This window comes from Somniosus microcephalus, chromosome 10 (genome assembly GCF_052327205.1).
Source record: "Somniosus microcephalus isolate GS21.2 chromosome 10, FLI_Smic_1.0, whole genome shotgun sequence".
NCBI classification, from domain to species: domain Eukaryota; kingdom Metazoa; phylum Chordata; class Chondrichthyes; order Squaliformes; family Somniosidae; genus Somniosus; species Somniosus microcephalus.
In genome coordinates, this window is record NC_140996.1 from 232,910,117 (window position 1) to 232,922,330 (window position 12,214).

The 12,214-nt window shown below is 58.4% G+C and overlaps 1 protein-coding gene across 1 annotated transcript in view; it reads left to right on the forward strand.

The window, feature by feature from the left end:
• The first annotated feature begins 537 nt into the window (after positions 1-537).
• phox2a (paired like homeobox 2A) overlaps positions 538-12,214 on the forward strand; it is a 33,488-nt gene continuing 21,811 nt past the window's right edge. Inside the window, exon 1 of the mRNA XM_085998319.1 lies at positions 538-826. Within this exon, the coding sequence (XP_085854445.1) occupies positions 604-826 (223 nt within the window). The 5' untranslated portion in view covers positions 538-603. The remainder of the gene's footprint in view (positions 827-12,214) is intronic.

Here is a 12,214-nt window from a genome sequence, read left to right on the forward strand (position 1 = left end):
CGGAGCTCCCGTCACTTTCTCCCTGATTCCTTCCTGCTGGTGTCCAAATCTCTTTTTGATAAAAGTCCATTTTTTTTTGGTGACTTTAACACCGGAGAGGCGTCGGATTCTGCGGGAAAGTTCAGACAAAAACGTAAAAATAAAGAGAAACTCGTTGATGATAAGAATTCCTGTTGCAAGGGGTAGGGAGGGAGGGAGGGAGGGAGGGAGGGGGAGTTACACCGAAGGGTTAAAGAGTTTCATTACTGATGCAGGGGAGGAGACTGGAGCCAACTCACTCTCCCTACACCGGCCCAATAGAGTCAAGATTTATTGTCATGCAAAGATGGACCACCGCCTCGCCATTGTCTGAAAGTACTGTGAAGTTTATTAGAAGCCGGGTGGCTAGCTTTAACAGACACTTGCACACTGGGCTGTTTGATAAAACACACAAGGGGAAGGGATCCCACACAGCCTCCTGCAGAGTGAACCCACTTTCTGTGGGGAGTGTGCGTGTGTGTGTGTGAGTGTGTGTGGTTAATATTTTTTTTAAAATCAACTGTGTTTTTGTTTTTTTTTTCCTCCTCCCCCCCCCCCCCCCCCCAATTCCAAGCTCCCGTCTCTATGTATAAAATGGATTATTCTTACCTCAATTCCTACGACTCTTGCATGGCAGCGATGGAGGCGTCGGCGTACGCCGATTTCAGTTCGTGCAGTCAGGCGAACAGCTTCCAGTACAACCCCATCAGGTCCGGCTTCGCCCCGGGCCCCGTCTGCCCCAGCCTGACTCCTGCCAACTGCAGCCTGGGACCCCTCCGAGATCACCAGAGCACTCCGTACAGCACAGGTAAAAGAACAACAGCAAAACCAAACCAGGAGCTGATAGAAGAGGCAGTAGCGTTTGAAATGAAATATATAAAATTGCTGGGTGTGTGAGAGAGAGAGAGAGAGTGTTTAACTCTTGTGTGTTTTTAAACATTATTAAAACCAAGTGGTGATTGGGTTAAGAAGGGGAGAGCAGTGGAGAATAATTGAGTTAGATTCTGGGTTATTGCGTTCACAGCTCCGACACATTAATGGGTAATTTGGTTAAGGGGAGTCTGCCTATCAAATCAAAAAAACAATATAATCGAATCTCTGCAGAACAAGAAATAGGATCGCCTTGCCCCAAATTATTCATTGTTGGGGCAACGATTCCTCTTCCCTTTCCCCAAAGTCATAAAGTCAATTTTCCAAAAGAGGATTGTCAATTGGGTCTTTTAAAAAAAAACTGTTAAGAGGAGGAAATTCTGAATCGAAATAATTGGGATGGTGTCTCTTGCTGAATTCATATATTTTTTAAATGAATGGTATGTGCAGATTTATCTCGGCTGCAGAATTATCATCGGTCCCTGGGATTTGGGAATTTTTCTGTCTTCGTATTATTTATTGAGATATAAAGTGATTATTATTTTATTCTAATATTAGTTCAGGTTGGCTCTGTGTGTCTCTCTCTCTCTGTGTTTGTTGTGTCTGTCTCTGTCTGTGTGTGTGTCTGTGTCTCTCTGTCTGTCTGTCTCTGTCACTTGTCTCTGTGTCTCTCTGTGTATCTGTGTCTGTCTCTGTCTGTCTGTCTCTCTGTGTGTCTGTGTCTCTCTGTCTGTCTGTCTCTGTCACCTGTCTCTGTGTCTCTCTGTGTATCTGTGTCTGTCTCTGTCTGTCTGTCTCTCTGTGTGTGTGTGTCTCTCTGTCTCTCTCTGTCTGTCTCTGTCTCTCTCTCTGTCTGTATCTGTCTGTCTGTCTCTCTGTCTCTGTCTCTCTCTCTGTCCCTCTCTCTGTCTGTGTCTCTGTCTCTGTGTGTGTCTCTCTCTGTCTGTTGTGTCTGTCGCTCTCTGTGTCTGTCTCTGTCTGTGTGTGTGTGTCTCTGTCTCTCTCTCTGTCTCTGTCTGTCTGTCTCTGTCTCTGTCTCTCTGTGTCGGTCTCTCTCTCTGTGTCTCTCTCTGTCTGTGTCTCTGTCTCTGTGTGTGTCTCTGTCTGTTGTGTCTGTCTCTCTCTCTGTCTCTGTCTCTGTCTGTGTCTCTGTCTCTGTCTGTGTCTCTCTCTGTCTGTTGTGTCTGTCGCTCTCTGTGTCTGTCTCTGTGTTGCAGTTTGTAATCTTCCTGTTCTTGATGCTCAGGAATATTAAGTTCTGTTTTTCGTTCCCCGTCGCACGGGAAACGGGAACGAAGATCTTTCCGATCAGTGTGTTATATATTTTTTTTAATCGACATTTAAGAGCGAAATGTGAAATAATTAAACTTTGAATTCGTTCGTTTAAAAAAACACAGACAAATATCACAAATTCACAACCCGAATCACCCCCGCAGAAACTGGGGCGAAAGGTTGGAGATTATCTGAACGAATTATTGGGAATGATCCCTGGCGCCATTCACAGCGAGCGGATAGTTTTAAATTAGTTTAATTTTTATTCTCTCACACTTTGCTCTTCCGGCTGTGAATTTGTTAAAATAAAATGTTAACAATTTATTCATTTTCAGATGATCACAGATTTCCTTTTTACGGAATTTCAATCATTTTCGGTCCGATTAAAAACGAAATATATTTGACCTCCTGTTGGCAGGTTTAAGATGTGAGTTTAGTTTAATTCCCCGAGTTCTGTTGAAGCTGCGATTGTCTTTAATGAAGTTCAGAAGGTTTCTTAATTCGGGTTTGTCCAGAATCGGGAGCGGGAGCAGGCCGAGGAAATCCGCAATCTCCATCTCTCAGATACCTCACAGAACATCACTTATAATAAAATAACCCCGGCCATTCCATCAGCGGAACAAGGAGAATTGAACAAATTACTACATGTTACTGACACACAGTGTCTGATAGAGGAAGTCAGGGTCGTCACTCTCAAAAGCAGAACCCGACAAAGAATTGAAAAGGCAGAATGTGCCGGTCTGTGGGGAAAGAGCCGGGGCCGGGACCCTGTCAATGGGCCGGGGCTGGGACCCTGTCAATGGGCCGGGGCTGGGACTGTGTCAATGGGCCGGGGCTGGGACTGTGTCAATGGGCCGGGGCTGGGACTCTGTCAATGGGCCGGGGCTGGGACAGTGTCAATGGGCCGGGGCTGGGACCGTGTCAATGGGCCGGGGCTGGGACCCTGTCAATGGGCCGGGGCTGGGACCCTGTCAAAGGGCCGGGGCTGGGACTGTGTCAATGGGCCGGGGCTGGGACTGTGTCAATGGGCCGGGGCTGGGACCCTGTCAATGGGCCGGGGCTGGGACTGTGTCAATGGGCCGGGGCTGGGACTGTGTCAATGGGCCGGGGCTGGGACCCTGTCAATGGGCCGGGGCTGGGACTGTGTCAATGGGCCGGGGCCGGGGCTGGGACTCTGTCAATGGGCCGGGGCTGGGACCCTGTCAATGGGCCGGGGCTGGGACCCTGTCAATGGGCCGGGGCTGGGACTGTGTCAATGGGCCGGGGCCGGGACCCTGTCAATGGGCCGGGGCTGGGACCCTGTCAATGGGCCGGGGCTGGGACTGTGTCAATGGGCCGGGGCTGGGACTGTGTCAATGGGCCGGGGCTGGGACCCTGTCAATGGGCCGGGGCTGGGACTGTGTCAATGGGCCGGGGCTGGGACTGTGTCAATGGGCCGGGGCTGGGACCCTGTCAATGGGCCGGGGCTGGGACTGTGTCAATGGGCCGGGGCTGGGACTGTGTCAATGGGCCGGGGCTGGGACCGTGTCAATGGGCCGGGGCTGGGACCGTGTCAATGGGCCGGGGCTGGGACTGTGTCAATGGGCCGGGGCTGGGCCTGTGTCAATGGGCCGGGGCTGGGACTGTGTCAATGGGCCGGGGCTGGGACTGTGTCAATGGGCCGGGGCTGGGACTGTGTCAATGGGCCGGGGCTGGGACTGTGTCAATGGGCCGGGGCTGGGACCGTGTCAATGGGCCGGGGCTGGGACCGTGTCAATGGGCCGGGGCTGGGACCCTGTCAATGGGCCGGGGCTGGGACTGTGTCAATGGGCCGGGGCTGGGACCGTGTCAATGGGCCGGGGCTGGGACCCTGTCAATGGGCCGGGGCTGGGACTGTGTCAATGGGCCGGGGCTGGGACTGTGTCAATGGGCCGGGGCTGGGACCCTGTCAATGGGCCGGGGCTGGGACTGTGTCAATGGGCCGGGGCTGGGACCGTGTCAATGGGCCGGGGCTGGGACCCTGTCAATGGGCCGGGGCTGGGACTGTGTCAATGGGCCGGGGCTGGGACCCTGTCAATGGGCCGGGGCTGGGACTCTGTCAAAGGGCCGGGGCTGGGACTGTGTCAATGGGCCGGGGCTGGGACTGTGTCAATGGGCCGGGGCTGGGACTGTGTCAATGGGCCGGGGCTGGGACCCTGTCAATGGGCCGGGGCCGGGAGCCTGTCAATGGGCCGGGGCTGGGACCCTGTCAATGGGCCGGGGCTGGGACTGTGTCAATGGGCCGGGGCTGGGACTGTGTCAATGGGCCGGGGCTGGGACTGTGTCAATGGGCCGGGGCTGGGACCGTGTCAATGGGCCGGGGCTGGGACCGTGTCAATGGGCCGGGGCTGGGACTGTGTCAATGGGCCGGGGCTGGGACTGTGTCAATGGGCCGGGGCTGGGACTGTGTCAATGGGCCGGGGCTGGGACCGTGTCAATGGGCCGGGGCTGGGACCCTGTCAATGGGCCGGGGCTGGGACCCTGTCAATGGGCCGGGGCTGGGACTGTGTCAATGGGCCGGGGCTGGGACTGTGTCAATGGGCCGGGGCTGGGACCCTGTCAATGGGCCGGGGCTGGGACTGTGTCAATGGGCCGGGGCTGGGACTGTGTCAATGGGCCGGGGCTGGGACCCTGTCAATGGGCCGGGGCTGGGACTGTGTCAATGGGCCGGGGCTGGGACCGTGTCAATGGGCCGGGGCTGGGACCCTGTCAATGGGCCGGGGCTGGGACTGTGTCAATGGGCCGGGGCTGGGACTGTGTCAATGGGCCGGGGCTGGGACCCTGTCAATGGGCCGGGGCTGGGACTCTGTCAAAGGGCCGGGGCTGGGACTGTGTCAATGGGCCGGGGCTGGGACTGTGTCAATGGGCCGGGGCTGGGACTGTGTCAATGGGCCGGGGCTGGGACTCTGTCAATGGGCCGGGGCTGGGACTGTGTCAATGGGCCGGGGCTGGGACTGTGTCAATGGGCCTGGGCTGGGACTGTGTCAATGGGCCGGGGCTGGGACAGTGTCAATGGGCCGGGGCTGGGACTGTGTCAATGGGCCGGGGCTGGGACTGTGTCAATGGGCCGGGGCTGGGACTCTGTCAATGGGCCGGGGCTGGGACTGTGTCAATGGGCCGGGGCTGGGACTGTGTCAATGGGCCGGGGCTGGGACTGTGTCAATGGGCCGGGGCTGGGACCCTGTCAATGGGCCGGGGCTGGGACTGTGTCAATGGGCCGGGGCTGGGACTGTGTCAATGGGCCGGGGCTGGGACTCTGTCAATGGGCCGGGGCCGGGACTGTGTCAATGGGCCGGGGCCGGGACTGTGTCAATGGGCCGGGGCTGGGACTGTGTCAATGGGCCAGGGCTGGGGCTGTGTCAATGGGCCGGGGCTGGGACTGTGTCAATGGGCCGGGGCTGGGGCTGTGTCAATGGGCCAGGGCTGGGACTGTGTCAATGGGCCGGGGCTGGGGCTGTGTCAATGGGCCGGGGCTGGGGCTGTGTCAATGGGCCGGGGCTGGGACTGTGTCAATGGGCCGGGGCTGGGACTGTGTCAATGGGCCGGGGCTGGGACTGTGTCAATGGGCCGGGGCTGGGACTGTGTCAATGGGCCGGGGCTGGGACTGTGTCAATGGGCCGGGGCTGGGACTCTGTCAATGGGCCGGGGCTGGGACTGTGTCAATGGACCGGGGCTGGGACTGTGTCAATGGGCCGGGGCTGGGACTCTGTCAATGGGCCGGGGCTGGGACTCTGTCAATGGGCCAGGGCTGGGACTGTGTCAAAGGGCCGGGGCTGGGACTGTGTCAATGGGCCGGGGCTGGGACCCTGTCAATGGGCCGTGGCTGGGACTGTGTCAACGGGCCGGGGCTGGGACTGTGTCAATGGGCCGGGGCTGGGACTGTGTCAATGGGCCGGGGCTGGGACTGTGTCAATGGGCCGGGGCTGGGACTGTGTCAATGGGCCGGGGCTGGGACTGTGTCAAAGGGCCGGGGCTGGGACTGTGTCAATGGGCCGGGGCTGGGACTGTGTCAATGGGCCGGGGCTGGGACTGTGTCAATGGGCCGGGGCTGGGACTGTGTCAATGGGCCGGGGCTGGGACCCTGTCAATGGGCCGGGGCTGGGACCCTGTCAATGGGCCGGGGCTGGGACTGTGTCAATGGGCCGGGGCTGGGACTGTGTCAACGGGCCAGGGTTGGGACCCTGTCAACGGGCCGGGGCTGGGACTGTGTCAATGGGCCGGGGCTGGGACTGTGTCAATGGGTCAGGGCTGGGACTCTGTCAAAGGGCCGGGGCTGGGACTGTGTCAATGGGCCGGGGCTGGGACTCCGTCAAATGGCCGGGCCGAGTGGCCTTCTCCTGTGCTGTGAGATTCTGGGATTGATGTGTGGAGTCTTTGTTCTGAGACCAGTCCTCCCCCTGTCCAGGTGCTGCCTGACCTGCTGTGTATTGGCAGCAGTTGTTGTTTTTATTTCATATCTCCAGCCTCGCCCTTCATTTCTCAAAATCCGCGCACTGCCTGTTGGAGAGGGCGAGCGGAACAGGGCACTGGGAGAAAGGCAGACAGGGCACATGGGGGCGGATTGGCCCAGCACAGATACTGTGGGCAGAATGGCCTCCTTCCGCACTGCAAGAGTTTATGGAAAAGAGAGAGCGAGAGAGAGTGAGAGAGACAGAGAGAGAGAAACAGAGAGAGAGAAACAGAGAGACAGAGAGAGAGAGACAGAGAGAGACAGAGAGAGAGAGACAGAGAGACAGAGAGAGAGAGACAGAGACAGAGAGAGAGACAGAGAGAGAGAGAGAGAGAGACAGAGAGAGAAAGAGACAGAGAGAGCGAGACAGAAAGAGAGAGACAGAGATAGACAGAGAGACAGAGACAGAAAGAGACAGAGACAGAAAGAAAGACAGAGACAGAGAGAGAGAGAGAAAGAGACAGAGAGAGAGAGAAAGAGACAGAGAGAAAGAGAGAGAGACAGACAGAAAGAGAGGGAGAGAGAGACAGAGAGAGACGGAGAGAGACAGAAAGAGAGACGAGAGAGAGAAAGAGACAGAGAGAGAGACAGAGAGAGAGACAGAGAGAGAGAGAGACAGAGAGAGAGACAGAGAGACAGAGAGAGAGACAGAGAGACAGAGAGACAGAGAGAGACAGAGAGACAGAGAGAGTGACAGAGAGAAAGAGACAGAGAGAGAGAGAGAGAGAGAGACAGAGACAGAGACAGAGAGACAGAGAGAGACAGAGAGAGACAGAGAGAGACAGAGAGTGACAGAGAGAGAGAGAGAGAAAGAGAGAGAGAAACAGACAGTCGGATCCCGGCGAGAGACAGACGTGAGTCTATTCAAAACAAAGTACTGTTTAAGATAGTTCCTCTCGCCTCCCTGAGGAAGCCTCAGTTTTTGCCCCGGGGGCAGGTCCCCAGACCCCGGTCCCTCAGCCGAGTGCCCCTCCTTCCCCTGCGAGCCTGGATAGTGAGTGTTGTTGGGCTATTCCACCGCGGGGTGCATCGTGACCGAGCTGCGATCCAGTCCTGGCCCGGTGACCTGGAGGAGGGGGAGAGCGATGAGGAGGGGGAGCTGATGTCTGACAGTCCCCTCCCTACCTCAGGGGAAACTGACCCAACACCAACCTGGTGTCAAACCTGGGATCCTCCTGCTCTGTGGGACTCAGTACCTCACCCCAAGCAGCACCGACCAAGCGGCCATCAGAGGAACTGGACTAAAGGAGAATGTAGTTTACTGTTTTTTGATCGAGTAAATAAGGAGAAACTGTTTCCAGTGGCAGGAGGGTCGGTAACCAGAGGACACAGATTTAAAATAATTGGCAAAAGAACCAGAGGGGAGATGAGGAGAATGTTTTTACGCAGCGAGTTGTTGTGATCTGGAATGCGCTGCCTGAAAGGGCGGTGGAAGCAGATTCAATAATAACTTTCAAAAGGGAATTGGATAAATACTTGAAAAGGAAAAATGTGCAGGGCTGTGGGGAAAGAGCAGGGGGCAGTGGGACTAATTGGAGAGCTCTTTCAAAGAGCCGGCACAGGCACGATGGGCCGAATGGCCTCCTCCTGTGCTGTATCATTCTGTGATTGTTCCTTGTTCTTCTAATTGAACTCATTAGACTTTCCCGCATGGTCTCTCTCCAAGGGCTGGTGATCAGAGGAACCACCGACTGTATGGCTGTGCCAGCGAGGCCGGGCTGGCCTGAGGTTCGGTCCGCGGTGAGCTCGCTGGTCAGAGCCAGGGTGGGACGGGGGCTGGTGTCGGTGCTCATTATCCAGGGCCCAAGGCTGCACCAATGGTTCAAGGCCTCGGCCCTGCCCAGCACCAGGACGAGCCACTCCGGGCTCCTGTGCCCCAATCAGGAGAGGTCGCTCCGAGCGCGGGCAGCGTCACACTCGAGGCCCCGGCTTCACTCCACAGCTGGGATACTCCACCTTGCCACGTGAAGACAGTGGGACATTCATCCCCCACCTGCTCCCCTCCCCGTCCCATCCCCGCCCCTCCCCATCGCCACCCCCGCCCCTCCCCATCGCCACCCCCGCCCCTCCCCATCGCCACCCCCGCCCCTCCCCATCCCCGCCCCTCCCCATCGCCACCCCCGCCCTCTCCCCATCGCCACCCCCGCCCCTCCCCATCGCCACCCCCGCCCTCTCCCCACCCCCGCCCCCGCCCTCTCCCCATCCCCGCCCCTCCCCATCCCCGCCCCTCCCCATCGCCACCCCCGCCCTCTCCCCACCCCCGCCCCCGCCCTCTCCCCATCCCCGCCCCTCCCCATCCCCGCCCCTCCCCATCGCCACCCCCGCCCCTCCCCATCGCCACCCCCCGCCCTCTCCCCACCCCTGCCCCACCCCATCGCCACCCCCCGCCCTCTCCCCATCCCCGCCCCTCCCCATCGCCACCCCCGCCCTCTCCCCATCCCCGCCCCTCCCCATCGCCACCCCCGCCCTCTCCCCATCCCCGCCCCTCCCCATCGCCACCCCCCGCCCTCTCCCCATCCCCGCCCCTCCCCATCGCCACCCCCGCCCTCTCCCCATCCCCGCCCCTCCCCATCGCCACCCCCGCCCTCTCCCCACCCCTGCCCCACCCCATCTCCTGCTCTTACCCCTTCCTCCACCCGATCCCTCTCCCCACCCCCTCCCACGCCCTCCCCATCTCCTAATCTTCCACATCCCTCCCCTTCCCATCCCTGCCCCCTCCCTATCCCGCCTCCCATCCCCTGCCCTCTCCCCACCCCCGCCCTCTCCCCATCCCCACCCTTGCCCCACCCCACCCTCGCCCCACCCCCGCCCTCTCTCCACCCCACCCTCGCCCCACCCCCGCCCTCTCTCCACCCCACCCTCGCCCCACCCCCGCCCTCTCTCCACCCCACCCTCGCCCCACCCCCGCCCTCTCTCCACCCCACCCTCGCCCCACCCCCGCCCTCTCTCCACCCCACCCCCGCCCTCTTCCCACCCCCGCCCTCTCCCCAGCCCCGCCCTCTCCCCATCCCGCCCTCGCCCCACCCCCGCCCTCTCCCCACCCCCGCCCTCTCCCCAGCCCCGCCCTCTCCCCAGCCCCGCCCTCGCCCCACCCCCGCCCTCTCCCCACCCCCGCCCTCTCCCCACCCCCGCCCTCGCCCCACCCCCACCCTCTCTCCACCCCACCCTCTCCCCAATCCCCTCCCTATCGTCCCACCCCATCCCCTGCCCTCTCCCCACCCCCCCACCCCCCTCTCCAGCCGCCATCCTATTCCCCACCCCCGCCCTCTCCCCACCCCCGCCCCCGCCCCACATCCCCACAGCCGCCATGTCTGATGTCTCACAATGAGATTAACCAGTCAGTGTCAGGTAGTGATGAACCATGTGTGTTTTCGGGCGGTAGACTCACGAGGTTAGAGACTGACCCCCAAACCAGCGTCACTCGAGGCCACTCACTCTCAGTGTCTGGAGACTGATGGTGTTATGGTTAAATTACTGGACTTTTAAATGTTGGTGTTCAGAGAGATTTGGGTGTCCTCGTGCAAGAAACACAGAAAGCGAGCATGCAGGTACAGCAAGCAATAAGGAAGGCAAATGGCATGTTGGCCTTTATTGCAAGAGGGTTGGAGTATAAGAGTGAGGAAGTCTTGCTCCAATTGTACAGGGCCTTGGTGAGACCACACCTGGAGTACTGGGCACAGTTCTGGTCTCCTTATCTAAGGAAGGATAGACTTGCCTTGGAGGCGGTGCAACGAAGGTTCACCAGATTGATTCCTGGGATGAGAGGGTTGTCCTATGATGAGAGATTGTGTAGAATGGGCCGATACTCTCTGGAGTTTAGAAGAATGAGAGGTGATCTCATTGAAACATACAAGATTCTGAGGGGGATTGACAGGGTAGATGCTGAGAGGTTGTTTCCCCCTGGCTGGAGAGTCTAGAACTAGGGGTCACAGTCTCAGGATAAGGGGTCGGCCATTTAGGACTGAGATGAGGAGGAATTTCTTCACTCAGAGGGCGGTGAATCTTTGGAATTCTCTGTCCCAGAGGGCTGTGGAGGCTCAGTTGTTGAGTATATTCAAGGCTGAGAGCGATAGATTTTTGGACTCTAGGGGAATCGAGGGATATGGGGATCGGGCGGGAAAGTGGAGTTGAGGTCGATGATCAGCCATGATCTTATTGAATGGTGGAGCAGGCTCGAGGGGCCGAATGGCCGACTCCTGCTCCTATTTCTTATGTTCTAATAATCCCAAGAACAGGAGTTTGAATCCCACCGTGGCCATTTGAGAATCTGAAATAGGTTTTAAAAAGAAATCTGGAAATAAAAATCTGCTCTCAGTAAAAGTGACTGTGAATCTGTCGGATTATCGTAAAAACCCAACTGGTTCACTGATGCCCTTTAGGGAAGGAAACCTGCCATCCTGACCCGGTCTGGGCCTATAGGTGACTCCAGTCCCACACCCAACGTGGCTGACTCTTAACCGCCCTCTGAGGTGACCACGCAGATTTATCAAACCAGCGGTTCAAGAAGGCGGCTCTCCACCACCTTCTCGGGGCAACTAAGGGATGGGCAATAAATGCCGGTCTTGCCAGTGGCACCCACATCCCGAGAATGAATAAACAAGAAAGGAGAGCAATGAACGGATGTCGCAAACAAAGAACAGACTGTCTTCTGGGCTATTCGACCCAGGGGTGAAAGGAGAATGTCAGGACTTGCTGCCTCCTGATTTGTTCCTGATTTACATCAAGTCTATAGCACTGAAACAGACATTTCTGGTCCGTGCCGGTGTTTATGCTCCACACCAGCCTCCTCCCACCCCTCTTCATCTCAGCCCATCAGCATATCCTTCTATTCCTTTCTCCCTCGTGTGTTTATCCACCTTCCCCTTAAATGCATCTATACTATTCGCCTCGACCACTCCCTGTGGCAGCGAGTTCCACATTCTCACCACTCTCTGGGTAAAGAGGTTTCTCCTGAATTCCCCATTGGATTTATTAGCCACTATCTTATATTTTTTCCCCCTTTATCCCTCTTTTCCTCTCACTCCGGCTCTCGCAGGACTGGAGTTCCACGGGAGTCCGCCACGCTCCGAGACCCCACATAAAGGTCCATTCTTCTGTGGGGGGAGCTGGGGTGAGGGCAGTACATCTCCCGATCCCATCCACACTCAACGCCTTCTCTTCAGAAGGTCCACCTGAGTCAGAAGGTTGTGAGTTCATGCCTCACTCCAGAGACTTGAGCACAAAAATCTAGAATGACTCTCCAGTGCAGTACTGAGGGAGCGCCGCACTGTCGGAGGGGCAGTACTGAGGGAGCGCCGCACTGTCGGAGGGACAGTGCTGAGGGAGCGCCGCACTGTCGGAGGGGCAGTACTGAGGGAGCGCCGCACTGTCGGAGGGACAGTACTGAGGGAGCGCCGCACTGTCGGAGGGGCAGTACTGAGGGGGGGCAGTACTGAGGGAGCGCCGCACTGTCGGAGGGGCAGTACTGAGGGAGAGCTGCACTGTCGGAGGGGCAGTACTGAGGGAGAGCTGCACTGTCGGAGGGGCAGTACTGAGGGAGCGCCGCACTGTCGGAGGGGCAGTACTGAGGGTGCGCCGCACTGTCGG